Source organism: Dipodomys merriami, unplaced genomic scaffold, assembly GCF_024711535.1.
Source record: "Dipodomys merriami isolate MVZ:Mamm:240054 unplaced genomic scaffold, mDipMer1.0.p SCAF_69, whole genome shotgun sequence".
NCBI lineage: Eukaryota > Metazoa > Chordata > Mammalia > Rodentia > Heteromyidae > Dipodomys > Dipodomys merriami.
Window position 1 is genome coordinate 1,682,761 of NW_027206279.1, and position 27,647 is coordinate 1,710,407.

General features: G+C 48.1%; 1 protein-coding gene and 1 long non-coding RNA gene across 5 annotated transcripts in view; one reads left to right on the forward strand and one right to left on the reverse strand.

The window, feature by feature from the left end:
* The window catches only part of LOC138816174 (uncharacterized), a 50,589-nt gene extending 32,427 nt beyond the window's left edge, over positions 1–18,162 (forward strand). For 3 of the 4 annotated variants that reach the window (XR_011368582.1, XR_011368581.1, XR_011368583.1), the window contains 5 exons: positions 280–406; positions 1,035–1,215; positions 2,595–2,803; positions 3,402–3,534; positions 6,951–7,620. This is a non-coding gene — a long non-coding RNA (uncharacterized lncRNA). Of the gene's footprint in view, positions 1–279; positions 407–1,034; positions 1,216–2,594; positions 2,804–3,401; positions 3,535–6,950; positions 7,621–17,018 lie in introns of those variants that run through there. The other variant, XR_011368580.1, reaches the window with a different exon arrangement.
* Positions 1,226–27,647, reverse strand: part of Aqr (aquarius intron-binding spliceosomal factor) — a 49,377-nt gene continuing 22,955 nt past the window's right edge. Inside the window, exons 16-35 of the mRNA XM_070005721.1 lie at positions 26,518–26,659; positions 24,010–24,188; positions 21,653–21,820; positions 20,113–20,282; positions 18,172–18,413; positions 16,634–16,780; positions 16,113–16,182; positions 14,920–15,030; positions 14,115–14,224; positions 12,314–12,449; positions 11,833–12,042; positions 11,580–11,717; positions 9,778–9,849; positions 8,664–8,851; positions 7,612–7,783; positions 6,143–6,313; positions 5,099–5,184; positions 2,873–3,047; positions 2,477–2,590; positions 1,226–1,723 (exon numbers count right to left, since the gene is read on the reverse strand). Of these exons, the coding sequence (XP_069861822.1) occupies positions 1,436–1,723; positions 2,477–2,590; positions 2,873–3,047; positions 5,099–5,184; positions 6,143–6,313; positions 7,612–7,783; positions 8,664–8,851; positions 9,778–9,849; positions 11,580–11,717; positions 11,833–12,042; positions 12,314–12,449; positions 14,115–14,224; positions 14,920–15,030; positions 16,113–16,182; positions 16,634–16,780; positions 18,172–18,413; positions 20,113–20,282; positions 21,653–21,820; positions 24,010–24,188; positions 26,518–26,659 (3,089 nt within the window). The 3' untranslated portion in view covers positions 1,226–1,435. The remainder of the gene's footprint in view (positions 1,724–2,476; positions 2,591–2,872; positions 3,048–5,098; positions 5,185–6,142; positions 6,314–7,611; positions 7,784–8,663; positions 8,852–9,777; positions 9,850–11,579; positions 11,718–11,832; positions 12,043–12,313; positions 12,450–14,114; positions 14,225–14,919; positions 15,031–16,112; positions 16,183–16,633; positions 16,781–18,171; positions 18,414–20,112; positions 20,283–21,652; positions 21,821–24,009; positions 24,189–26,517; positions 26,660–27,647) is intronic.

The window sequence follows — 27,647 nt, forward strand, 5'->3', positions numbered from 1 at the left end:
CTCAATTTGGTTTGCTTTTTTTTTTTTTTGAAAAAGAAAAAAACTTAAATTCCTTTAAAAAATTCTGTGCCACATTTTAACAGCAATTCTCTGGCCTCCAGCCCAGTGAAATCCACCATCTTTTAATACCTTTGGCCAAGGATTTGCATCTCTACCTAAATTTGCTTTTCAGTTTGGTAGAAAAGTCTAGAATGAAGCAGTGCGGCCAGTGATGGGCAGCTGTGAAATGGTTCACTTGAGAAAACTGCCGGCCTCATTGTCCACTTGTTTTGGTTGCAGGTATCATAATTTGTATCTGCAATGGGCAGAGGAAAACCCATCTTTCCCAAGAACAGTGGTCATGCAGCAACGCTTCATTTCCTCCTGCTTAGCCTGATGACATACATCCACAAATTACAATAATGTGGTGAGTGCCGTTTCCCCGTACACATGCCCACACCTGCTTTCCCATGTTTGTGACAGACTGCCAGGCTGGATCTTTACCCTGGTACCAACCACCTGCATTCCCAACAGCTTTGGGCCTACATGTCCAGGGCCAGAGCTGGCGGACCAGAGGTTCACACAGCCCCCCCACCCCCCATCCCACATCTAGCCAGCTGTTTCTGGGATGCTGGCACCATGCTCCCAGGGTCCTGAGGTCATTCACTGTTCTACCCTACCCCCGTGGCTGCGTTCAGATGTGGGACAGTGCTGCTCAGAGCAGTGTGCTCAGGAAGCACTTGAATGAGGACTTGGTTCAGACGGGTTTAGATTGGTCCACACCACTCTTGCTGCTGTTTGCTAACTACATACACCTCCACTGCTGGGTCCTGTACTTCTACCTGCTCTGTCTGAAACGTCTTTGACCTGAGATCTCCACGTAGGTGGTGATGCACCAACAAAACTAAATCGACAGACTCAGGGACTCTGCCCACAGGAGTCAAGTCCAAATGCACTTACTGCCTGTAGCACTCTGCTGAATGACAAACCTGTTCCTGTACCTGATTCTACCTTGGTGAGGAGAAACTGCCCTATTTTCTGGCCTTGTTTCATAGGTGTGAGCTGGGCTGTTCGAATGCAGACACAGTTGGACTCTGGCAGACCAGCGGGACCTGTGGTGACTGCGTCATGCTCATCTTCTCAGAGAATACAATTTGTTACCTCGGACGCCTGCACCAGGCTGTTCATGGCTAACTCCAGTGGCTTCGGTCTTTTCTTCTAGAGTTCACCAAAACCGTGAGTCTGATTTCATTCTATAGAAAATCATTTTAATGTGTGATTATAGAAAATTCAGTGAACAAATATCAAAGGAATAGGTTATTTGCCCTTGTAACTGAACAAATGAAATCCGAGTTGTTGATATACATATATACAAGACAGGGAGAGATCAGGTCACAGAAATAAGGACTGAACAGGTGTGCCATGACAGCTGTGCAGCATAAAATTCAAGAAGTGCTTAGTCCTTGGACGCCCCCTCCTCAGAAGGGTTAGCTGGGGGGTCCAGTCGGGGCTCGGCGGGACCCTGGGAGGGGCCTCCTGCCACAGGAGCAGAGTCGGCTTCTGCCTGACAGGGGGGCTCCTCGGGCTGAGGGGCCAGGGTCTCCTTGCTGGAGCTGGCATCTGTTGGGCTGGGGATGATGTCACCTTGAGCAGCCAAGGCCTCTTCCTCAGTTTCCAACTCCACGTCTGGGGTCTGAACCTCCTCAGCTTCTTCTACCATGGCAGGTGGCAGTTGTAAGAAGGTCTAATAAAAAAGACAAACCCAGGCTAGACAGGTGCTCCACTACTTGAACTATGCCTCCAGCTCTCTTTTTACTCTGGTTATTTTTGAGATAACCTGGACTGTCATCCTGTCTGAAAAAAAAACCAAAGCAAGGTGCTGGTGGCTCACACCTGTCATCCTAGCTGCTCAGGAGACTGAGATCTGAGGATCATGGTTCAAAGCCAGCCTGGGCAGCTAAGGCCATGAGACTCTTATCTCTAAGTAACCACCAGAAAACTGGAAGTGGCGCCGTGGCTCAAGTGGTAGAGTGCTCACCTTGAGCTGAAGAGCTGAGGGACAGGGCCCAAGCCCAGAGTTCAAGCCCCACGACAACAAAAAAGAAAAAAAAAATGAAACCCCAAATCGCATTACTAGGATGAAATACTTGTAAGACAATAAACAACTCATATATATTTACAGGTTTAAGACATCAAATACAAGCCGGGTGCCAGTGGCTCACTCTTGTAAGCTACTCAGCAGGCTGAGATTTGAGGATCGTGGTTCACAGCCAGCCCAGGCAGGAAAGTCTGTGAGACTCTTCAATAACCACCAGAAAAACTAGAAGTGGTGCTGTGGCTGAAGTGGTAGAATGTTCTCGCCTTCAGCTGAGGGACGGTGCCCAGGCCCAGAGTTTAAGTCCCATGACCAACAACAAAAAAACTCAAATTCGGCTCTAAGCATCTGCTGCTCCCATAGAAAACAGGTGCCCTCAAGAGTGCACGTGAGCAAGCTTACCTGTTGGTAGTGATGTGTGGTCTGTATCAAATGCATGTACATGTTGTACACAAAGTTTGCCATCTGAGGCATGTTCTTTATGATCTGTACTTCATGAGGTGGCCTCTCTCCATTCTAGAAGGAAGACAGAGGAAGCAACTGCTAGTGAGAAAACCTAGATGCAAACTTTTCCACAGAACTGGCTGCCAACCCCACGGGGGATGGGCGATCCTGTCTAAAGTCACAGAAGCCACTGGCTCTGCCTGCGTACAGGGAGGGCTGTCTACAGGGAGAACAGGAGTGCACACAAGAGAACTTCAACATGGTCTAAAGCAGCAGATTCTAATTGTGAGCATACTCCAAAGAGGCACCAAGGTCATTCAGAGAGGAAGTACTGAAGCACTTTCCAAGGCTCACCTTCCTGGCTGTTGGGAACGGCTCTGTAGGAATGATGTGCAGATGGAGCGGGCGGGCGGTGAGCTGTGTGAAAGCTGGGGTCAGTTCGAAGCAGTTCTGGAAGAGGGAGACTCTGGCGAAGATGTAGAGCCCGAGTCGGGCTCTGGACATGGCCACCACTAAGCGACGGACATCCCTTCGGGAGCAAAAACAACCCACCTTCAGTTCCATGACAGATCCAACTAAGTATTCTTACTAAATGAGCCATACGCTGGTGGCTCACGCCTGTAATCCTAGCTACTCAGGAGGCTGAGATCTGAGGATTTCCATTCCAAGCCAGTCTATGCAGGACAGTCAGGTAGACCCTTAGCTCCAATAAACTACTCAGAAAAGGCTAGAACTGTGGCTCATGAGCCAAAGTAGCTCAGGCTCAGCACAAACAAGAAAACTTCTTGAACTTAGTCATTTATCACTAGTTTTTTGGGGTGAGGAAAGAAATCACAAACAGACTGACAAAAATCCAAGTAACCCTATGTATGTATTCTTGCAGTTCTGGCCACTGAGACAGTGGGTCAGCCCCCTCCTCTACTGGCTCCCTTTCCTTCAGTGCCAAATGGTGCTGTATGGTTCCGTTCAAGGGAAGCAGCCAGAAAAGGTGAACGCAATGTGAGGAGTGATCACTGGTAAGTACACAACTTCTTGCTTAAGCAACAAAAACATGATTCAACAGATGATATTTTTTGTGGATCATGGGGCGCTGTCCCTCAGCTCTTCAGCTCAAGGCAATGCTCTACCACTTGAGCTACAGCGCCACTTGCAGGTCTCACAGCCTGGCTATGAACCGCAATCCTCAGCCTCTTGAGTAGCTAGGATTAAAGGCGTGAGCCACTGGCACCTGGCATTACATAATTTCTTAACTCACAAACCCCACTGCAACGAGGACATAAATAAGAAAGGTGAATTGTGAAGGTCTACGCAGTGTTACCTCAGCAAAGCTCTTATTCAACACGTACAACAAAATGTAGGCTCTCTTGATTACAATAAACACAATGTTTTCCTGCTTGCAAAAGGCAAGATTCAGTCTATGTGGTGAGATTCTAGTTAGCGCACCTAGACCGAAGGCACTGAGAGACCAGAAGTTGACAGGTACACCCCCTGCCAGAATCTGCACTTCTTCCAAAGGAAAATTTTGGCAAATTGGTAAGATCAAGTTATTTGAATAAGGTGTTCTTAAGAATATTTAGATATGCTAGCTGGGTGCTGGTGGTTCACACCTGTAATCTTGGTTACCTCAGGAAGCTAAAATCTGAGGATCATAGTTCAAAGCCAGCCCAGGTGGGAAAGTCTGTGAGACTCTTACTAACCACCAGAAAATTGGAAGTGGCACTGTGGCTCAAGTGGCAGAGTGCTAGTCTTGAGCTGAGGGACAGCGCCCAGGCCCTGAGTTCAAGCCCCATGACTGTCCCCCCCCCCCAAAAAAAAAAGTTTTTTGGATATGCAGTGTTATTGAAATAGGGGTCTAGAATTTGAGAAAGGCAAGTATTAGGAAGCACAGTGAGTTTTTAATTACCATAGCTATTATGAAACTAATGCACATGCTTGACAATGTACAAGAAGGAAGCTACGTATTCGAATGCTATCATCTTGAAGCAACTTCTGAAAACATGGCTTCAAGAGTACAGTTTCCTCTTCCATACAGTTAATCTTCCTGACAAGAGGTTGATCTGATCACTACTGCAAACTCCACACAGACCTTAATCAGTGTTAGGGGAGAGACTAGTTAAAGTTAAATAACAAACTGGAAATGCAGGACAAGAAAATAAATGAAATTAAGTGGCTCCTTTGTAATATGAGAATGTCATCCCTGTCAAGTCTCCAACACATAATATATCACTGTTATCCCTGTCAAGTCTCCAACACATATCACAGTAAGGGATTAAAATAGATTGTTTTTATAGTTCTTAAAAAAACAAAGGCTGCCTTTATCTCTGAACACTGAAGCTAAAGGACCTTGTGTGGAGAGCAATTCGAAACCCTGTACCATGAAAAATCTACTCCAAGGAGACTTTTACCAGTCATCTCTAATTTCTGATAAGATCCTAGCAGACACAGGGTAGATTCATTATGATTGATGACAAAACACTGTCTGAATGTAAACGAAGAAACAGTGACAGTGGCACTGATGAACTAACCACACAGGAATCTGAAGTCCAGTTCAGTAAAATCCTGAGAGCTTTTTCTACTCACCTTAGATGGCCCACTGCCCTGGTCCGCACTAAAGACAGTAGGATGTAGTCATTCTGTTGGCCTTGAAATCTATCCACGGTAGTCACCTATGGGAAATGAAGTGTTACTGTCTGTCTTTTTTTTTTGTCGGTCGTGGGGAGCGTCTGTCTTTCTTTTTTTTTTTGTCGGTCGTGGGGAGCGAACTCTGGACTTGGGCACTGTCCCTCAGCCACAGCGCCACTTCTGGCTTTTTTCTGCTTATATAGTGCTGAGGAATCGAACCCAGGGCCTCATGCATGCAAGGCAAGCGCTCTACGTAGCACTGAGCCAACTTCCAGTCCCTGTAGTGTTATCTTCAAAAGCACAACAGACCGTTGAATGCTATCCAATCACACATTTAGGTAGACATTCAGCACCTGTCTTAACCTTCACTTTTGCTAATGTGCAGAGTACCAGCAAGGATGATTAACTTCATAGATAACTGGTCTGTCAGTTTAACCCTCAGGAAAGTAGTTTGTTGTCTACCATACATACATCCCCAGTATCTCACAGCAACTGTCTGCTCTTTCTTCATGCCTTGTTTTTGTTACTCAACTTTTTATACCTCAAGTTCCATCTCATCCAGAATTCTTCCATTTTTCTGGCTACATTATTTTCCAAGGTTACAGCAAATTGTAAATTATTATTGGCAGTGAAGCTGTGGCTCAAATGGTAGAATGCTAGCCTTAAGCAAAAGCTTAGGGACTGCGTTCAAGCTCCAGGACTGGCAAAACAAAAAACTCAACTCTTCCTCCTAAAAAGTAAAAATTATATCCTTGGGGGAAAAAAAAACTTACCTAGTTCATATTTCTAAATTACAATAAACGTTTTAGAGACATAGGCTTCTAATTATTAGTACTAAAAACATTCGGTGCGGTGGCTGAAAGTATGAGCTGTCACAGAACTGTAAGTTTCCCCCCTTACTTCATCTTCTCCCTTACTTGAGAGAACAGTGGAGACACAAGGCCATGCAGTGAAGGACAGCACACAGACTCCTCGCAATGTTCCATTCTCAGAGTGCCTCACCTTGTTTGGCCTCCCGATGAGCGGGTTATTCCCACACCGTCTGTTGATGATGTCGCGGATAAGGTGCTTCTGCCCGTTGTATGTAGTTAGAATACTGATTCTGTCTGCCGGGTAGCCTAGCAAGCACATGTACATGAACAGCGCAACCACGTACTCTGCCTCCCCGAGGTTCTGGAACACAAGCAGAGCCACACTGGGTAAGCTTTTGTTTCTACTTTATAGAAATGGCCTGTGTGGTACAACCTGGGTGCTGAGCATACTTAAAGAAGCCAAAAGTTAACCTGGACTCAAGACACTGGCATGAAAAGGGCAATCCTGTTCTAGGCTAATACACTGGCACTTGCACAAAAGTTACCAGCTTACAGCGCTGATATGGATGTGGGACCACCACATGGGACCACCAAGTTACAGGGCTGATATGGATGTGGGACCACCACATGGGACCACCACAGTAAGACCAGTGACACCTCACGCACTGCAACTGCACTTCCACCCGGAAAGTCACACCCAAGAAGCCAGTACAAAACCCAGTCTAAGACCTGTTCCAGCAGTGCCCAGCCTCAGCTGCTTTCTCACACTGCTGCTTGTTTTCTCTATGCTCTGTCTGCTCTGCTCCTCCTGACAGCTGCCATCTTATCTAGAAGATCGCTTCCTATGAGGCAGGGTCTGGCTCACCGCTGAAGATGAACCTACAGCTCAGTAGAGACAAAATCTAAATAGTAGATGAGGCAACAATATCAAGTGAGAACATAAACAGATTAAGATGGATTTCAGGTGAAGGCAATAGGAAAATGTGCTATTTCTGCAGGTGTTGGTGACACAGTTCTTCGCAAGACAGGAAAAACAAAAAATTGTGAATCATGGAATGACCATAAAAAGCTGGAGGTGAAATCCAGTCTCTACGATTTGGTATTTTTGGAAAGATTAATGCAATGAGGCCTCAAGTCATTTCTCTATCATTCTCTGTATGAGACATCAAGTAGTGACAAGGAAACAATGAAAATTCTATCTCTATGCACCTTGCATACCTCATCTTCTCACACCGGTTCTTAAAACGTACCACGTGAGTAAGTGCACTCTTAGCTTTGGGTCATAATGTTTCCAATTCTCTCTACCCACGCGGCTTACTTGTAGGACTGGGTAGCCAGTGTTGGTCTACATGTCTAGTACAGCAGTGTGGGACTTTTGTCAAGCCAGTGGCCATGTGGATGTCTAAATGTTTGCAGGCCATACAAAATTGTCACTGCAGGAAGACTGCCCACAACAAACCTTCCCACGCACCAAAGACTGTAGGGACTTACGCAGCCTGAGGATCAGATGCTCCCCACGCCTGCTTTAGTGTATCTTTTAGTTCACAGCTTTTTCCTAGTTGCAGTAAGTACTCCAAGGGTTTGGCACTGCTGAGAGTCAGGCAACTTTCAAGTCCTGTAAATGCAAACTAAACCTCAAAGCCACATGCCTTTCCTTACCTGGTAAAAGTACGGATTTGGTTCCGACTCTCCAACTCCCTGGAAATCCTCCACGTTGATGAGCTGGAAGTCATAGAGCAAGCCAGCGTTTGCGGTACTGAACTCCGGCAAGAGCTGCACGTGGGGTAAGTTCCCTAGGTTCTTGTATCGCCAGTTGTACAGGTTGCACAGGCTGTCCAAAGACAAACAGCCCCGAGGGGCGGTCAGGCGCCCACATGACACCCTCCCTCCCGGGCAGGGGCTTCCTCTAGCTGATACCACATCGTGCAGCAGTGCCTGACTTGACTGCGCAGATGTCAGCTCTGCTGTGCTTACAGCTTACTGATAGGCCAGCAAGTTAAGAAATCTGAGAATGGCCAGGTGTTGGTGCCATATGCCTCTCACACTGGTTAGCTACATGGAGGCTGAGATCTGAAGATCATGGCCCAAAGCCAGCTTCAACAGCAAAATCTGTGAGACTTACTTCCAGTTAACCAGTAAAAAAGCTGGTAATGGAGCTGGCTCAAGTGGTAGATTGTAGCTCTAGCCTTGAGTGAAAGAAGCTGAGGGTCAGTGCCCAGGCCTTGAAGCCTGAGGACACACGCCTGTGTGCACAGACACACAGACACACACTGGGACTACACTGTGTGTAGGGAGGTCAGGGCACTGGTGTACCTCTTTTGCTTTAGGTTTTAAATTTTTCCTAATTGCTGGCCATGTTCACATAACCCAGCTATTTGGGAGGTAAAGATTGGAGGATCGTGTTTGTGGCCAGTCTAGGCAAGAAGTTAGTGAGACTAAGCCTGGACATGGTCAGTGGTGACTCCAGAGGTTCAGGAACCACAGATGAAAGTCTGAGCTGGCCGGGGGCAATGCCTGGACCCTATCTGAAAAAGATGAATAACTCCAGCTCTTCCTTAGCAAACACCAGTCTCCTAAGTGCTAACAAACAGGCAGCACCATGAAACTGTCACAATGTAACAATTTACTGTCCTTGGGCCTTAGGGAATGCTAAGCCCTATATAACTCCTGTCCCTATAGATGGATGGCAGAGGTGCGCTTTGGCTCCTTACCTGGCCCTGGCTCTCCCTTGTGCATCGAGGTCCACAGTAGGAACCCCGACCCGCACAAAGCGGGTGAAGAGGGACTGCTCCATGTTGGAGTACTTCTGAAAGGCCATGTTCTTGATGACGGGGGGCAGCTGGTGGTGGTCACCAATCATGATCCATCGTTTCAGTCGACTAAAGCCATCCTGCGGGTTCTGGAAATGTAAAATGAGGACGTGGCACAGTAGTTTCATGTTCTTTGCCTAATGGTGTCATTAGGTTATAAACCTGGACCTCTAGCCTCACTGCGCACGGGCGTGTTTGTGGGGCCTGGGCATGGCTGGCAGCAGGCAGGGAGAGCCCCTTTAAGACGTGTCCGCCAAGAACACAGAAATACCCAAAGATGAGTCTGAACCTTCCTTAATTCCCAATTAACTACTTGCCATGCTTCCTTGAAACAGGCTCCCTACCGGATAAAATATATTCAGTCCAAAGAGCTCTGTGAGAGCACAGAGCAGTCTATCCTTCTTACACTGGAAATTCTGTATTTCGTTTTCAATGCTTCAACAGTAAATAATACTGGATAGCCAAGAAACAGTACCACATCACTATTGAATCAGTAATTTAGGCATGAAATAAAAAAGTAATGCACTGAAAACTAGAAATACCAGGAGCTGTAATCAAAGAGTACCTACCAAACTGCATAGTAATTTTCTTGATTAAAATTATTGCCTTTACGGGGGCTGGGAAGGTGGCTCAGTGGTAGAGCGCTCGCCTTGCATGCATGAGGCCCTGGGTTCAATTCCTCAGTACCACAAAAGAAAAAAGCCGGAAGTGGCGCTGTGGCTCAAGTGGTAGAGCACTAGCCTTGAGCTGAAGAGCTGAGGGACAGCGCCCAGGCCCAGAGTTCAGGCCCCATGACCGGACCAAAAAAAATAAAAAATAAAATAAAAAAATTATTGCCTTTTCAAAACTACTTTGTAGATGCATTCCCCAAAGCTACAACTAATAACTCAGGAACAGACTAAAAGAAGGTACCAATAGCTTTAGAACAGTGTCAAGAAAATGTCAACTACCCCCCAAACTGCAGCTGCTGAGATCCTCAAGACTTGCACAGCTGTCTAGATTCTTTGCATCTTACCTGCAGAAGAAGTGGTATAAAGGTTTCTATTTCCAGAATCTGAGCGGCCTCTTCCATTAAAATGTTGTCATACTGAAAGACATGCCAACAATTTGAGATCAAAACGTTATTCAGAAGGGAAGCTCACAGCCTTACTGATGCTGTCCCTGCATCTCCAATCACACCTTAACCGCAAGAACGCTCCCAGGTGTGCCCTCTGTGCCCTCCAGTGAGAACGTGGGCATTGTTCCTCGTAGTCTCTGCACTGTACATAAGTAGCAGCTTTGTGATTACATAGCCTTAGCCCAGACGACTGCACTCACCACACACAATCTACTTGTGTGGCTCCATGCTACCCCTGAGGTAGGCCGTCACCTTCACAACCTGTGGTCCACTCAGAGCTGCCACGATGACTACTACTGGTCCTTTCCACCTCAGCCCTCTGCCTGCCCAGCGCATGTTGCCTCACATCGGCGGGGAGACTCCTTCACATGGCCAACTGAAGGCACTGGGGACTACCTAATTTAGGTTGAGTTTGTCCAAAAGGCTTTTAAACTCTGTTTGAAAACAAAATAGCAAAAACTAAAAATAAATAAATAAAATAAAAAAATCTCATGCTAAATACTTTTTTAACACAGAAAATGTCTACTGAAAGTGGCACTGTGGCTCAAGTGGTAGAGCGCTCGCCTTGAGCTGAAGAGCTGAGGGACAGCGCCCAGGCCCAGAGTTCAAGACCCACGACCGACAAAAAAAAAAAAAAGAAAATGTCTACTGAAAATGTGATGGGAAACATTTTTTCAAATTCATATGGTTAGTAACTTGATATACTTTGGTTTGATATCAAGTCAGTATTTTAGTAGTTTGCAATAGGGTAAGTTCACACTACCTTTCAAAGAATTCTGTCACCTGGAACTTAGCACTGTTGGGAGCTCAAATACGTTAAATTGTTCTTTCAAGCTAGGCACTGCTGGCTCACACCTGTAATCCTAATTACTCAGGAGGCTGAGATCTGAGGATTGTGATTTGAAGCCAGCTCAGGCAGAAAAGTCTTATCTGCAGTTAACCACTCAAAAACTGGAAGTGGCACTATGGCTCAAGGGGTAGAGCACTAGCCTTGAACACACAGAAGCTCAGGAACAGCACCCAGACTCTGAGTTCAAGTCCCACAACAACAAAAAATCGTTACTTCAGCACACTGCTAACTTGGCATGCAAAGCCCATTTTAAACAAGATAAGTTATGTGCAGGAAAATGATGCGTAGTAAAATAAGAGTTTAGGTTAGCATCCCTAGTCGTCATAGGTTCTCAAATTCAACTTTACTGCTCAGTCATGACATTCCACTAAACCAGGTCACAGGCTACCACCTTGTCATCTTGTGTGTGTGTCATGCGATCGGGACACTTTAACATCTCATCTTGAAGTCTAAATAGTAAGGGCATTTCCTACGCTGAAGCTAAAGGCTTTTATGTTTGGAACAAATGAGTAACTAGGACTTTAATTTGTGGACAGTGTGAGCATATATGATGCCTCTGGTGAAACCACCCTGAGAGACTTGGGTAGTGTTAGTGCTCTTCAGCAATTTTCCACAAGCGGTGCTTAGTAAAAGTACCCTAAGTATGGAATTCTAGGTAGAAACCTGGGAGTATGCATTAGTACTAACGAGCACTGATGAATATTCAAGTCCATTTGCTATTCATACAAATGTGTTACTTGACAATATCTCTTAAAAGTGGATGACAGTGAGTACGAGAACTTCCATACACAGAAAATGGTGTAAGTAGTTAAAGACGAGCAGCCAGACAACGAATGGATGAAGGTCTTACCTTGAAGCCTAACTTGACCAGGTCGTGTCGTTTTAAGGCAGCGTGCGTGCAGGTCATAGCAATGATTTTGGCTTCCTTCACCAGAAGGTACTTGGATCTGTCCAGGCCACTGCGAAGCAGTTCGGAGGCTCTGAACTCCTGTGGGAGAGGGGGCATCGACACGGGCCTTCAGTGCAACAAACCCAGGGATGCATACAACAGGTCAAACTTTAAGCCACAGTGTAAAAGAAAAAAAATACCCGTGAACGCTTACCTCAAGCTGCGTGAAGATCTTCTTAATATGCCTGAAGCATCCCTCAGCAATCTCCATGTCTTCCTCGTAAGATCTGCCTTTAAAGATAGGCTGAGGTGCGTTGGCAAAGTACTCGTGGAAAGGGAAGCAAGCGGCCACCTCGGCCACCTCGGGCAGTGTGCCCCCTTTGCTCTTCACTCTGCTCATGTACTCCTCCCAGCGAGACATCACCTGCGGGATGGACCTGAGCTTACTCGCTGACAATATGGCTACGTAACAGCAGTAACTGCAGCCTTCCACTGAATCATCGAGCAAAGGTTGCTTCCAAATAAAGCTCAGAGATAATAAAAGCACTTCCACATTCATAATAGCTTTGGCAATACCACAGGGTTTCATCTTACTCCCCCTCCACCCATCCCCACAAGAAGCTCCCGAAGAATCTCCAGAACCCATCTGGTTTCCAATGGGCCTCCATTACAAGGACGTATGATGCGTGCGTTACCTGATACAAGAAGAAATACCCCGCAGTCTCACAGGTGTACGAAGCATCTCCAGGAACCCCCAGGCTCTTCTGCAATCGCTTGACTTCTTCCAAAAGTTCTATTCTTCGAGCCAGGACATAATTTACTCTCCCATACCTAGAAGTAATTAGATAAAAAGACAAAACGGAGATAATTCATTAAGAGAAACTACAAATGGCCAAACCACATTACTTCTTGGTTCATGTTATACACACACTGTATAAGGTAGACTGACCCAGCACTTGCTTGTCCACAAATACATTATCAATCAGTTTCTTTAGTTCTATAACACAACTTCCACCAGCAGGACACAGTGTGTGCTGGTGCTCGCCCAGGAACAGTTCCCAGCAAGGTGTGTCAAGGCTCTGAGAAGAGCTCCTCTGCCATCCTGTTATCTGTGTCCTCTGCAACTGGGTGCCCACACCTGGCAGGCTGTTCACCTTCTGAGTGAGTACGAAAACACCCACAGACACAGGAAAGAAACTGGTGTTAGCAGTTAGAAGAATACAAACACTAACTTTTTTCTATTATCAATAGTTAAATATTTTCTGCAATGAGGAATTTTTATCAATGGGAAAGAAAGGAAGAATGCATATAAGACATGTACTAAAACGCCAGATAACTATGAGATGTTTTCTGTGTAACTATGAGTGGTCTACCTAGTCTGCTATTTCCCAAGGGAAAGTGGTATTGCTTTTTGTGTGTTTGCTAGTCCTGGGGCTTGAACTCTGGGCCTGGGCATTGTTCACAACTTTTTTTCTTGAAGCTTAGCACTTTGCCACTTGAGCCATAGCTCCACTTGCAGCTTTGTAATGGTTAACTGGGGTTAAGTGTCTCACGCATTTTCCTTTCCTGGCTGGCTTTAAACCATGATCCTCAGCTCTCACCATCCTCAGTAAATAGCCTTTGGCACTATTTTCCCTTTCAATGATGGCAAAGAGACACCCAGAATAATGAAATGAATAAGCATATATATTATTAGCAAGATAAAAGGCATAGACAAAGATGTTTTGGCATATGAAAACGTTTTAAAAATTGTCTTATAATGTACTACTGTAAAAACTTCTGCTGTAAGTATATATTAAGCATTACGTCTGCACCTTTATTTTCACTTAGGTATATGATTTTCTAATCACAAAGAATGTCTAACCTACTTCCTAAGGTAGTTTTAACACAAGGAAACACTTAGGGGATAGTGCATAAGTATCTCTGGCTGAATCCACACTAAAAATCTTGAGCCCCAGTAACCCAGTGTGTTTCCTCTGCACTGCCCAGAAATTTAATCTTCTTCTGATGTCTATGACCAGTTTACTCAAAGGTCATGTTTAATCCTAAACCTATTAATGATGCGTATTGTTTGAAGCTGCTGCAAAATGAATTTAAATATAATGAATTTAAAAGCTGCCATAAGGCAACTTTGAGAAAACGAAATACTAATGGCAGAAGAAATCTGGTTTGTACAATGTTAGTCTACTTACACTTATACTATCAGAAACCCATTAATTTGCTTTTCACTAAAACCACCTCTTATTTTTGCCCTGAAACATATGAAGACTAAGTCTCTGCATGAGCAGTGACAAAGCATCGTCTGAAGTTGTTCAGTGTTGAACTGTGCTGAGCGTCTTGAGGAGTCAGCAGCAGAGCCTGTGAACAGAGAGCCCAGCCAGACTTCCAGGGCCACACAGCCAGAATAGGCTGTGCCAGAGCCATGTACATACAGTTAAGCTGGTTAGTCTCAGCTCTTTAAAGACAGCTGAACACACTTTTCACACAACTGCTTACCTGCTGAAGTCCTTCTCTGTCTCCAGCTCTTCTTCTCCGTGACCAAGACGCAGCAGGTGGCGCTCGTCAATGTCCAAAGCCATAATTTTCTCAAACAACTGGTTTAGGGCCTGAGAATAAAACAAAAAAAGACAATGGTGAGTTCCAAAGTCTGTTTAAGAATAACAAAGATACATACTTGGAAGCAGTACTGCCCATAGGTGATCAACACAGAAACGGAAGGCAAAGAATTGCGCATATTAAGGTATCTATCATCTAAACAAAACTGCTTTTATGGACTCTGGATACTGCCATCTATGTATGTACACCTGTCGAAGTAAGTAACTGGAAGTTATAAAGCCCAGCTACCCACAGACCTCTGCTTCTAATTTATCTTTGTCGGTCTTGGGGCTTGAACTCTGGGCCTGGGCGCTGTCCCTCAGCTCTTCAGCTCAAGGAGTGCTCTACAGCTTGAGCCACAGCGCCACTTCCAGTTTTCTAGTGGTTTATTGGAGATAAGAGTCTCAAGGACTTTCTTGCCTGGGCTGGCTTTGAACTGTGATCCTCAGATCTCAGCCTCCAGAGCAGCTAGGATTATAGGTGTGAGCCACTCGCGCCAGCTGCTTCTAATTTATGAACGGAGAAAAGCCCTGGCTACAGGTACTTTCTTCCAAGTCACAACAATTCTTAGACCCTGAGTCTCATCCTACAGTAACTTTGTCTTACACACACTGTTACACAGGTGCAGAGAACTGAAAAAGGCTTTCCAGTGGCAAAAGGGCAGAGGCAGCAGCTACAGCAGCCGCGCGCACAATCAGCTCCCGACCTGGTTGGAATGAGTGACAATCAGAGTCCTCTGCTCGGGGAAGTTGTGGTAGATGTTGGAGATGATCTGGACGGCCACGTCTGTTTTTCCTGTGCCAGGTGGGCCTACAACCTGAAAGCATGATGAAGAAATCAAACACTGTTGCCGTACCTAAAAAAACTGTACAACTAAAAAAAAAACAGCAAATGACATAATTCGCTGAATAGATTCAACAGCACAACGGACAAGACAGAAGACAGTAAACAAGGACAGGAAAATCTAGTATCTGGTGCCACAGGGTTCTTAACAGAGGGAAACCTGTACAATATAGAAAAGAATTGTGAAGAAATAATACCTAAAAATTAAGCTAACCGGTCCCAAGAATATGCTATTTAAAACTCATTTGTGTGAATTAAAATGATGAGAAGTGTCATATAAACACTCATCAAAAGAAAGGTGGATGACAGTATTTATGATGACTGCCTAATATGAAGGAAGAGTCAGCGCACAAGGTGACAGGACAGTCCTCAAGGTCTACGTACCCATCACGGGGTTTCAAAATGCACTAGGCAAAAATCAAGAAATGGAAACATGAATTACACCTAGGGAATTCACTACTCTTCTTTCAATAGAAGTTGTTTTAGTTCAGAAAAATATTATCAGGAAAGATAAGCATTCAGCAAATGTGTGTGTGGGGGAGGGGGCGCCTTTCCACAGGGTGGTTCAGTAGGACAGATCACACCTGGGCTGGGTGGGCTGTGTCCGGCCTGGGCCATGGGTGAGCCACAGGGGATGGACGCGTGCTTCTCGCTGGCTGTCCACAGCCCGCCCACATACATTGATCATTTCAGTGTAAACATCCAAATGGCCCTTGGTAAGGAAAAGGGATTCCCCACCTTGTTAGTCCCTACAACAAAACATATTAAAAAGAAAAAAATGGATCATACAAAGTACACGTGCTGACCGTGACAGGCTCAGAGGAGAACCGAGCGGTGGCAGGTACTTAACTAAGCAGAGCACAGTGCTATAGAGAAGAAGCGGTTCCGGCCACATTCTCACTGTGCTGCTGCGAACTGAAATCAGCAGCAAGGTGTCAACATGCACAAGATGCTACAATCACTTGGCAGAAGTAAAGTTCATTTGCTTTGCGCTTCTAATAAGATGTACTGGAAGCCTTAGTCCACATGGGAACACGTGCGACAGCAGCTCCTTACCATAGTCAGCCCGGGCTGCATTCCTGCACGGATGGCCTCTATCTGCGTGTGAGTGAACTGAATGGTATTGCTGTCAAGCAAACAAAGGCTGGTTAGAGGTACACGTGACAAAGGACATTTCGTACAAGAGGGCAATGACCAGCGGTGGAAAGATTTGTTCCGAATTTGCACCTACTTGCCCAAGCTCCTTGGTAAAGAGATGACTGCCCCCTCCCCTGCCCCACAATAAGGGCAACAAAACAAAGTCTATGGAAAGACTGGTTTCTGGTAGTGCACTTAGTTCAGACCTCATGTGGCCAACAGAGGCTCTGGTTCCGAACACAAAGCCGAAACTACGGCAGGTGAACACGGCTGTCTTGCTTTCATGGTACCAGGCCTAAACCACCTCAGCTATTTGGCTGACTGAAGGAGTAGAAGGCAAGATGGTCTCGACTCTCCAACAGTACCCCAGGTCTTAACAGAACCTGGAAAAGGTAAAGCTACCTACTCGCAGCAGTGAGCATGTAAGCCAGTCAAGTTACCGTTTGGGCTGGTTGTAAGGGTACGGGCCCCGGTTAGGGATGACGTGAGGCTCCACAATCAGAGTTTTTGCTTCCTCGGTGTCTTCGTTGTCCCCATTGGAATCTTTCCTTTTCTTCCCTTTTCCACTTCGTACTGGGAACGTTATCCTGTGACGAGAGCAAGACCTTAGTGCACGGCCCAGCATACTGTCCAGTGCACATCATGTGGAGTGTCAGACTGCTAGAACCTCACTGTGCTCACTATGAGCACACAAGCCCAGAACCACAGAGCAGGTGCACAAGTATTCAAGTGGGGGTAAAAGTTGTCTCCCACGAATGGGAGAATCAGACAAAGCACTGTGTCTCACGCACAGCACTGTTGGGTTCATGTTTTTCACTCTTCCAGGAAAGAGACTTGGCAGGACAGGTGGCAGGGAGGCCTCGCTGTGACTTCTGGGGGCATCAAGGATCCCAGGCCAGCTGCGGGGCCTGATTAGGAGGCAGCACTCCACGGACAGCCAAGAGACTTCAAACAACTTTCCAAAACAAGCCAGACAACGTATACTTTTCTAGTCCTCCTTTCCACTCTTCAAAGAGAAGTCCAACCTAAGAGGCTCAGGGATGAGGCTCCAGCATGAAGGCAGCTCTGCCAGGGTGGAGGGGGAGAGGGATGGGGAAGATGCGCTGCCCATGTTGGGAGGGCCTGGAGATGCGTGCGCAGGAGTGGAGACCAGACCACGCCTGTGGCAGGCGTGAGGAGGGTCACAAATATTGGGTGAAGACAATGCTGAGCTTTCACAATAGGGAGACTAGAACAGTGACTGTCACCAAAAGGATTTGCAGTGTGGAGGAAGTCTAGGCCTGGGTGCTACAAAGGTGTTTTGGTTAAGGAGAAAAGCCCTGGGCTTCCACGCAGTCCCGAGCGTGCCAGCACCGAGCCTCAGCAACTTCATGCCATTTCTACTCCAGTTGTAAAGCCAAAGTTCACGTACTGTCAGATGAACCTGTGTTTGGGATCTATAGCTTAGCTAACGTGTTCACTCAGATACTGGGAGGAGGCTGGAGACTTGTGGACGGGGCATTTTCTCACTGGATTTTCAGATTAGGAACGCTGAGCTGGTGAAGTCTGCCGACATTCCACAGGGTGAAGAACTCCAAAACCAAAACCATTTCTGGTCCTAAGCATTTCCTATGAAGGGCATTCCATCAGTATTTAGAAGCTATGAAAGCAATCGAGACTAAAAGGAATCTTTCCCTAAAATCAGAATAAAGTTCACCATCACATGCCTGGGTACCTTAAGATCTTGTGTAAGATGCAGTGGTGTTCTTACTGCAAATGCTGTGTGTGTGTGTGCACTTCAGACGCTATGTGTTTGCTGATCCTTCATAAACGCAAAGCTACTCTGACTGTGGTCTTACAGTAACTTCTTCATGACCTGTACCGAAGCTGGTCACCCGGTGGTTCTACGGGGAAGGCCGGGGCAGCTGCAGTGTGACACTGCACCCTCCAGCGTCGCAGCCCACGTGCTCAGGGGCGCGGGTGCAAACACTGACTCTACCTGAACGGGGGGATCTGCAGAGCGGGGTCGTCCACAGTCACTTTGACATTATGGCCGGGAAAGCTGGCCTTCAAGTGTTCGATGGAGAGAAAGGTGTCGTTGAAGTCAAGGGTGGAGATCTGGTTGGGCATTTTTGAGTAGTGGGCGCTGCTCGGGTCCCCATAGCCCAGAATGATGTCGTGCAGCCAGTCAGGCACCACACAGTCGGTGTTCATCAGGTTCCGTATGGTCTCCAGCACCGCCTGTCAGCAAAGAGAAAAAAGTATGTCGGTGAGACCCCTCCAACACGGGTGCTGTGGAACGCAGAGCTGGCTGCGGGGCCCACAGGCTCCTAGTGGCTCAGCCAGGAAGCTATTTTCTGCTGACAGGTGCTTGGCTGGACTGATACCAAATGCTGAGTTAACTCAGCAAGAACAGTTTATCCTGCGGGTTCATCTGGGCAGTGAGATGCAGGGTCTGCCCACTGGACTCCTACTGAGTAGGACAAAAGTCAGACTCATGTAAACCCAACAGAAAAGACTGTAAGAGCCATTCCAGAAGCTGCTGGGTGGGTCTTTCTGTCTACACCTCACAGTGCTTCAGTGTTAGTGTCTCCCTGGGTCAGAGGCCTGCACCACATGTCTACTAAAATCAGCTTGCTAAGAACAAGGAATACAAGACAGTGAACAAAACGTTCAAAGTCGCTTCCAATAACTTCAGAATTAAAGATTTAGGACTATAGAAAGAAGTTACCAGAGTACTTAACATCTGCACTGTCAAAGAGACAGCGCGGTGGGACTGACCGACAGATTGGCATGTGCTGTCCCTGGTCGCCATGAACCCGCAGTGCTGCATTTACATCCACTCCCTCGCGAGAGCTCAAGCTCCGTGACAGCACACACCACCTCTTACACACCTTCCAAAGGCTGAGCGCACTCAAGCCAGCACGGACGGACAGCAGATTCAGGTGTGTCAGCTACTATAAAACGTGAAACCGAGTTCTCTACCTTTCATTCCTCAATAAGTACTTCACTCTATATAACGCAGCTGCAAAAATGACCCAGGTTTGGGGACAAGGCAAGAGCAGGGTCCCCACTGAAGGGGACATGGAGTGAGTGCAGCCGCCCTCCTCCCCACCAGAGGGCAGCGCACACGCCAGCTGCTGTGTGCGGCGGAGGCACAGACCAGGCCAGGGCTTGAGTGAAGTTTTCCAGGTGAGGAACGCCATGGGCAAGGTCTTGTTTAAGCAACAAAAGAAAAGAAAACTCATGTGGCTGCCCTGAAATGAGTCAGGGAGGAGAGAGTGTGACCAGGGAGGGCGGAGGCCGCACCAGGACAGGTCTAGGACTCTGCGAAGGGTCGTGGTGCTGCAGTGAGCACAGCAAGCGCGGCACAGGAAGGAAGCTGGAGGCCGGGAGGTCTGAGTCCCAGGTGGCTGTCATGAGGAGCCGAACCGAGCCCACCACACATCACACACCGGGAGCCAGAGAGCCACAGGGAGCCCAGCAGCCCACAGCCCCTGCGCCCGAGCAGGAAGAGCACTCCTGTCTGAAACCAGCCAGCAGAAAGCAAGGCTAGAGGCCCACGGGAGAGCCCAGTACAGGCACCCCAAAAAGGGTCTCTTTAAGCCGGGCGCTGGTGGCTCACAACTGTCATCCTAGCTACTCAGGAGGCTGAGATCTGAGGATCGTGGTTCAAAGCCAGCCCGGGCAGGAGAGACCGTGAGACTCCTATCTCCAATAAACCACCAGAAAACCGGAAGTGGTGCTGTGGCTCAAGTGGTAGAGCGCTTGCCTTGAGCTGAAGAGCTGAGGGACAGCGCCCAGGTCCAGAGTTCAAGCCCCACGACCGACCAAAAAAAAAAAAAAAAAAGGGTCTCTTTAGAAGAGCGTGTAAGTAGGACCGCCTTCTTAGCAGGTCTCTTCTACCCGTGTGTCAGCCTCCCGGAGGGCCAGCCATCACCTTGAAGTTGTTCTCCTTGGGTTTCCTCCTCATGATCACGTTGAACGTGTCGTACACATCCTCCGTTCCATTCTGGATTGTGCTGGTCATGTCCTGCTGGTACTGGTTGGGGTCTAAAAATACTCTAAACGTCCTGGACTCCCCTCGAAGATTGGGTCTGGGTTCTGGTCCTAGAGGGGTTTTGCAAGTGTGTCAAATGAAATGTTCCTCAAATGTTAATGTCAATGAACTGTGAGCAGGCTGCCCAGACCCGCTCCCCCCACAGCCTCCTGCAGATGCTTGCTGCTCCCGTGACACCTGCGGCGTGCCATCCCTGCCAAGACTCACTGTCCCAGAATGCAGCCACTTGGCATGTGCACACACGCACATACACACGAACCAAGACCTAACAAATACTTTTCAGATGAAGCTGTAGCTTCGTGTAACGAGACAAGCAGCCCGTCAGGAGCAGTGGCACCAAGGGTCTGATCTCAAGATCAGGGCAGCAGAGGCCGACTTGAGTTCCTGTGGCCGAGCGGTGAGTGCCAGCAGGATGCAGTTATGTAACGACGAGTGTCGCCACCAAGGAAGGCAGGGCAATGGAAGGCCCTCTCAGAGACGACTGGACCCCAGGGGCACACTGCTCCCAGAGCAGGCTTCCTCACCCACAAAGGACCCGCCCTCAGACACCCTCACTGTCACCACCCCGGCCGTCGGCACACATGTCCCCGGGAAGGGTAGCGCTGTGTCCAGCTGACAGCCCCTTTCACATCGAGCCAAAACAACTGAAGCCAAGGAAGTTCCAGTAACTGCTGACACCTCGAGGTTTCTAGTAATTACGTACGATGTTATGTTTATATATGTGTATATATTTCTATCTTTTTTAAATAATTAGAACTATTTTTAATAAAGTTAATTTTAAAAGATCATATCCTTTCCAATATTTAGCCTAAAACCTTTTTAAAAATATTGGGGGGCTCAGTGAAAACGGGGATTGGGATACAGCAAGTGACATTAAAAAAAACTTACAAAGAAAAAAAAATACTGGGGGGCGGCGGGGGGGGGGGGGGCTGGGAAGGTGGCTCAGTGGTAGAGCACTTGCCTTGCATGCATGAGGCCCTGGGTTTGATTCCTCAGCACCACATAAGCAGAAAAAGCTGCAAGTGGCACTGTGGCTCAAGTGGTCGAGCGCTAGCCTTGAGCTGAAGAGCTGAGGGACAGCGCCCAGGCCCAGAGTTCAGGCCCCACGACCGACAAAAATGAATAAACAGGGCACATAACTGTGAATATGAGATTCAGTGTGATATTACAAAATGCCTCCCACAGGAGTTTTGAATATTATTGCCTAGTTCCAAAACCATGGAAGTAGGTGGCTTACTATATTTTTCAGTCATTAGAGTAGATTCTATTTGGAAAACCATAAGCAAACCAGACAAAGATACCTGTCCCTGTGCATACACTGAACACCTGTCCTGGGAGCACTGTGCAGACATTGCGAGAACCCCTGTCCTCTGTGCAAACACCCCGAGCACCGCACACAAGGAGCGCACAGGCAGCTTACCGTCCTCGATGACGCGTCCTTTGTCATCTAGCATGCCCTGGATCTCACAGCCGCGGACATAAACCAGGCCAACCTGCTCGATAAAAGGTCGCCTCCGGTCAAATTTGGTCCCATAAGGTTTTGTGGGACGCACGGTAATTAAAAAGCATACGTCGTGTTTACGGAGACCTAATAAAATAAACAGAAGGGCATTTTCATTTGTTAGAATGTTGTTTTCAGTCCTTTATCAGAAAACTCTCAGCCTCCTCAAAGGACCAGAGATATCAAAACATTTAAAATGCAAGGGTGACCAGTGACTTTTTGCATTGTAACACAATTACGGGTTTTCTTACCATCTGTAATCATATCTCAGAGCAATAATTAAAACGAAAGGCTATTTGATGTTAAAATTAGAAACTTTTATATCACGAACTCATTTCTGAACAAGGCCTCCGAGTCATGCTCCAGCCCCAAAGCTGGGTATTCATCACCATTCTTATTTTTAACACTCTTAATAACTAACCAAAAATATGGCTGGCCTGTAATTCATCTGTGTCACACGCAGCCTGCCTCTAACGTCAGTGCAAGCTGCCACCCGGCGCCACTCGAGCCACAGCCGGGCAGCTCACTCCAGTCTCACGCTGCCACTGCCGCCAGCTTTCGGAAAGCGGCTGCGCAGGGTAAGTTTCAGTCAGCAAGGAGTCAACGTTTTTAATGGGTGATTATCAAGATGTAGGAGACTGGCGCCAAAGCTCAAAGCCCCTCTCCATCAGGTGGAATGGCCTCTGCTGGTCCCGGTCCGTCAGAGGCAGGGGAGAAGATGGCAGCTCCGGCAACAGCACACGCCACCTTCTTCAGTTCTGACCCACGGGGTCCCCTGGAGCGCCTGCCGTAAACTGACTCTGCCTGCTCATCTTGGCAAGCAGACCCACCAGGGACGTGAATGAACAACGCACGGGAGGGGCTGGCCGCATCAGAGCTGCCACAGGAGTTGTTCACAGAATTAGTGTGGGCAAGGTGGAAACACTGCTGCGAGGCAAAGCAGCAGCGGCCGTGGGGAGGGGAGACGCGCGGCCGCACGCAGGCCGCCGACACTTCCAAGCGCTCAGTGGCAGCCGGCCGTGAGGCAGGAGCCACTTTCTGGCAGAGCTGAGGACAACGCCTCCCCAGGGCCGCCTCAGACCTGCGCTTTACACCTCCACTGCATTGAGCCTCACTTCCTCCTGCCCTCCTCGCAGTGAGCCTCACTTCCTCCACCGCCAGTGCAGTGAGCCTCACTTCCTTCTGCCCTCCTCGCCTGAGCCTCACACTTCCTCCTGCCCTCCTCACCGGGCTTTCTGGAGCAAACCACATCCCACTGATTCACACGTGCCTTTCTGGGGGGCACCTGGGTTTCAAGTACTCTTGAAGGGGTAAGAGGAGTGTTTAAGCTAAAAGTTATGAACATTTTAAAAATGATTCTCTTTCTCTGTAACATATACATTCTTGGCTGTACATCCAGGAGTGCATTTGTGCCCTGACCTTCTCTTCCTACCATATCCCACAATTCCCGTCACTCACTCATACCCCAATACGCCACCGTTCCCAATGCTTTTCCCATCAGATAGAATGGGACCTGCCCATTCCGATTTTCCAATGGAGGCCTATGGAGGGCAAGGCAGGGCAGGGCAGGGAGGGGGGAGAAGGAGGGGCAGAGGGTAGAGAACGCAAAGGGGAGGTCAGGAAACATAGACGGCCAGGCACTGGTGGGTCACGTGTATAACCCTAGCCACTCGGGAGGCTGAACGCTGAGGATTGCAGTTCCAAAGCCAGGCTTGGCAGCAAAGTCCACGAGATTCTCATCTCCAATTAAACACCAAAAAAATCAAGAGGTGGAGCTGTGGCTCAAAGTGTGCAGTGCCAGACTGGAGCACAAGTGCTCAGGGACAGCGCCCAGTCCCTGAGCCCACGCCTCAAGCCCCCGTCCCCCATCCCTGTTGATCCACTTTGGTTGGTTTTTCTTTTGAACCTACCCCCCCCCCCTTTTACACTGTATGTGTACAAACTGTATGTGGTTTTCTCCCCTTTATGACTTACGCTTGTCTTGCAAACTTCTGTTTTCAAAACTCGCAGACATATTAAGATTCTGAAGTGTCTTGTACGATCCTGGTTAGTTTCACTTCTAATAGAAAAACCACCCTCTCTTTTGTTTCTGGACAGGATTTCCCTCTGTAGTCTGGGCCAGCTAGCCTCGAACTAGCTAGGCACACTTGCAATCCCCATGCTCTGCAAGGAGCTGAGATTACAGCTATGCGCAGCTATGCCTGGATTCCAGTATCCTTTGTTATAAACCCCTCAGCAAGCTGCTGACACTCTGAAAGGCATGGCGCTTAGCTTACCTTCCCACTCGTCTTTGATGTGGTCTCGGACATTGAGGTTGATGGTGACGTCTGCTCGGACCCGGGTTGGCCAGTTCTCACCGATATTGGGTTTGGCAACCTCGACGACCGTGAAAGCCACAATGGGCTGGGCCATTCGTGCCCAACCACCAAACACAACACCACCATACTCAGACTGCCTGGAAGCCAAAGAAAGGTGATTATGTAGCCAGCAGAGCACTCCGGCCATGCGTGGACGGGCACACTTGCAGGAGGGCAGTGTTCCCTGGTTGTGTGTGTGGGTGCTGGCACCGAGGCTTGGACACAGGGTCTCACGCTCTACATGTGGCCGCTGCCTTCCTGAGGCCTGTGTTCCCTTATTTGTGCTTCAGATTCGCCCTCTCCCGGGAAGCCTGAGGACACACCCATCGTTTGTAGTAATGCCCAAAGTGAGTGCCAGCACGCAGCAGCACGGCCCAAGACGCCAGCCTGCTGCCCCGTGAGGAGGCTGCCAGAACACGCTCTGGAAAGGTATGGCCTGGTACTTCTGTACTTACAGAGTTGGGACACCACTCATTGGAAGGATCCAGGCTGGGAACGTTTTCCCCTCCTTCCCCGTGCGGCAGCCAAGCGCTCGCCCCCCGGAAGCCACGGCCCCGTGCCACGGCCCTGGCCCTCCTTCTCAAGTCTCCTTGCAGCGTGACATGCTCAGAGGTAGCTGGCTACCGCCTAGCAGCCACCCGCTCCCCCTGCCGCGTGGAGGCCTCCCAGCCTGGCCAGCATGCCTGACAGCACAGGAGAACACACAAGAGTCCCTTCTCAAAGATGACACCAGGAATGTAATTTAAAGACTATTAGCATAAGTGAATGCCCTCCTCCCACCATAAATGGTGGCTAATAGGTCATAAGAACTTCAGGTACCTTTGTTGTTACTGGTATTTAAGTAAAACATAATGAGATCCTATTTGCTGGTGTGCTAGTTAATAAACCCCCAAATAGGCCCTGAGTCCGAACACAGCAGCTCAGGTGCTCGGGAGGAAGTTTCTCAATCATTCCCATGGGGCCCGATGATGAGCAGCACCCCGGGCCTCATGGGGAGACGGCCAGGCCCGCACACTCAGCCACGAGTAAGTTAAAAATACTCGGTTGTTTTACAGTATTACTCAACACAACTTGACATAAGAATCCGTGTGTAGCACTGGGTATAGGAGCAGCTGAACACAGCGCCAGCGAGTGGACACACCCTGTGCGCTCCTGTGTGACACACCCTGTGCGCTCCTGTGTGACACACCCTGTGCGCTCCTGTGACACACCCTGTGCGCTCCAGTGTGACACACCCTGTGCGCTCCTGTGACACACCCTGTGTGCTCCTGTGTGACACACCCTGTGCGCTCCTGTGACACACCCTGTGCGCTCCTGTGTGACACACCCTGTGCACTACTGTGTGACACACCCTGTGTGCTCCTGTGTGACACACCCTGTGTGCTCCTGTGTGACACACCCTGTGCGCTCCTGTGTGACACACCCTGTGCGCTCCTGTGTGACACACCCTGTGCGCTCCTGTGTGACACACCCTGTGCGCTCCTGTGACACACCCTGTGTGCTACTATGTGACATACCCTGTGCGCTACTGTGTGACACACCCTGTGGGCTACTGTGTGGCCACTGTCTACACCCAGTGAGTGTGCCTACAAGCTAACGGGAACCAGCTTGACACAATCACCGTCCTAGCGCGTGCACATGCACGTCACACGTAGAATGAAGCAGCGAATGACCCAGGTACTCAAGTCACATCTAACAATTCTTCACAAAATCTCATGTCTGCACTGCGTTACATTATGTCCTAACAGAAACGAACCATCTCAAAGGAGGCTAGTAGGAAGGAATCAAATGGAAAGAGAAGAGTTGCTCAAATGAGTAGACCTTAACCTGTGCCCCAGGAGACCCTGAAGACTGGCCCCTGAGCCCTCCGCCACCCCCCCCCCCCGGTCCTCACCAGGCCACTGCCACTGTGCCCCCCAGCCACACACCCCTGCTCCCCAGCCTCCCCTCCTCCTGCGCAGACACAGAACACACAGCTCCTGCCAGCAGCTACTCAGGAGGCGGGGACACAAGGTCCCGATTCAAAGCCAGCAATGTCTGTGAGACACTTACCTCCAAAAAACTACCAAAAAGTGGGAAGCAGCTTAAGTGGTGGAGCACCAGCCTTGAGCAAAAATTAAAAAATTAAAAAGCTCAGGGACAGTGCCTCGGTCCTGAGTCCAAGCCCTAGTACTTACACTTACACACACACAGTGCCTAAGCCTCGAGTTCAAGCCCTAGTACACTTACACACTTAAACACACACTGCCTGGGCCCTGAGTTCAAGCCCTAGTACTTACATTTACATACACGTAAGTGCACGCACACGCGCGCACACACACACACACACACACACACACACACACACACACACACACACACACACACAGATAACTAGTCCCTATACAGAATCCTCTCTGGGTCAGTGTAGTATCTAGACTTACTAACCATGGCTTCATTCTGCTGACGCTGTCCTCGATGTCCTGACGAATTTCATATGTGGATTCTAAGCGGAAGAGGTTGAAATTCCTCAGGAGGTAGTCATGTAGAGTCAGAAACTGCAAATTCAACTTGGGAAGAGCAAGGCAACCTGAAGAGAAAAGCATCAGTAGGTGAGTGATTCTTCGTCAGTCATGGGGCTTTAGGGCCTGGGTGCTGTCCCGCACCACGTTTGTTCAAGGCTAGATAGAACTCTACCACTTAAGAGCCATAGCAACACTTCTAGTGATATTTTGGTGGTTAACTAGATAAGTGTCTCATGGACTTTCTTCCCTGGTCTGGCTTCAAACTGCGATCCTCAGATCTCAGCCTCTTGAGTAGCTAGAATGACAGCCACTGATTTCTGGCTGAATTAATTCTTTTAATCAGTCATTCACCCTATGTATTAAAAACAGCACTCACGTGAATCTAACGTCTGAAAACAATTAACTTGATATCATCTTTATTTGCACACAGAAATTAAAATCAGGTTGACAAATATAGTCTATTAAAAACTGAGGATAAAGGACAAAGTTTATTCATGTATGTAGTATGGGTATCACTGATTCATACACAAACAGTGCTTATTAAAAGCATTTGAGATATTATACAATGAATGTCCAGTGTGCACTGGAAAAATGTTGAAATGAGTAACTGTACTGTAAACTGAGCTCAAGACAAAATGTACCATGGCCCCCGGCTGGGTGCCTCCTGGGGATCGCGTGACACACCATGTCACTGTCCCCCGCCCCCGCCACACCGCCTCCAGGCCAGATCACTGCCAGGCAGCTGTGGCGCTGCTGCCCAGCCCCTCTTCTCAGACATGCACCCCACTGTGCAGCTTCATCCATACAACACTGCCTCGGTTTACCTGATGCCTGAGTCCACCCTTCATGATCCTTACCACGTTATCAAACCATAACCAGAACTCCGAGGCAAGAAGCACCAAGGTACACACTTTCCACATCACTTATTTTAGTAAATTCTAACCTGTAACTGGACTCTTTAGATAGCAAATTATCATTTCAACAATTAAAATGTCACCATCTTGAAACCCTCAACTGAGTTAGCACATGTAAACACGAAGAACCAGTCATGGC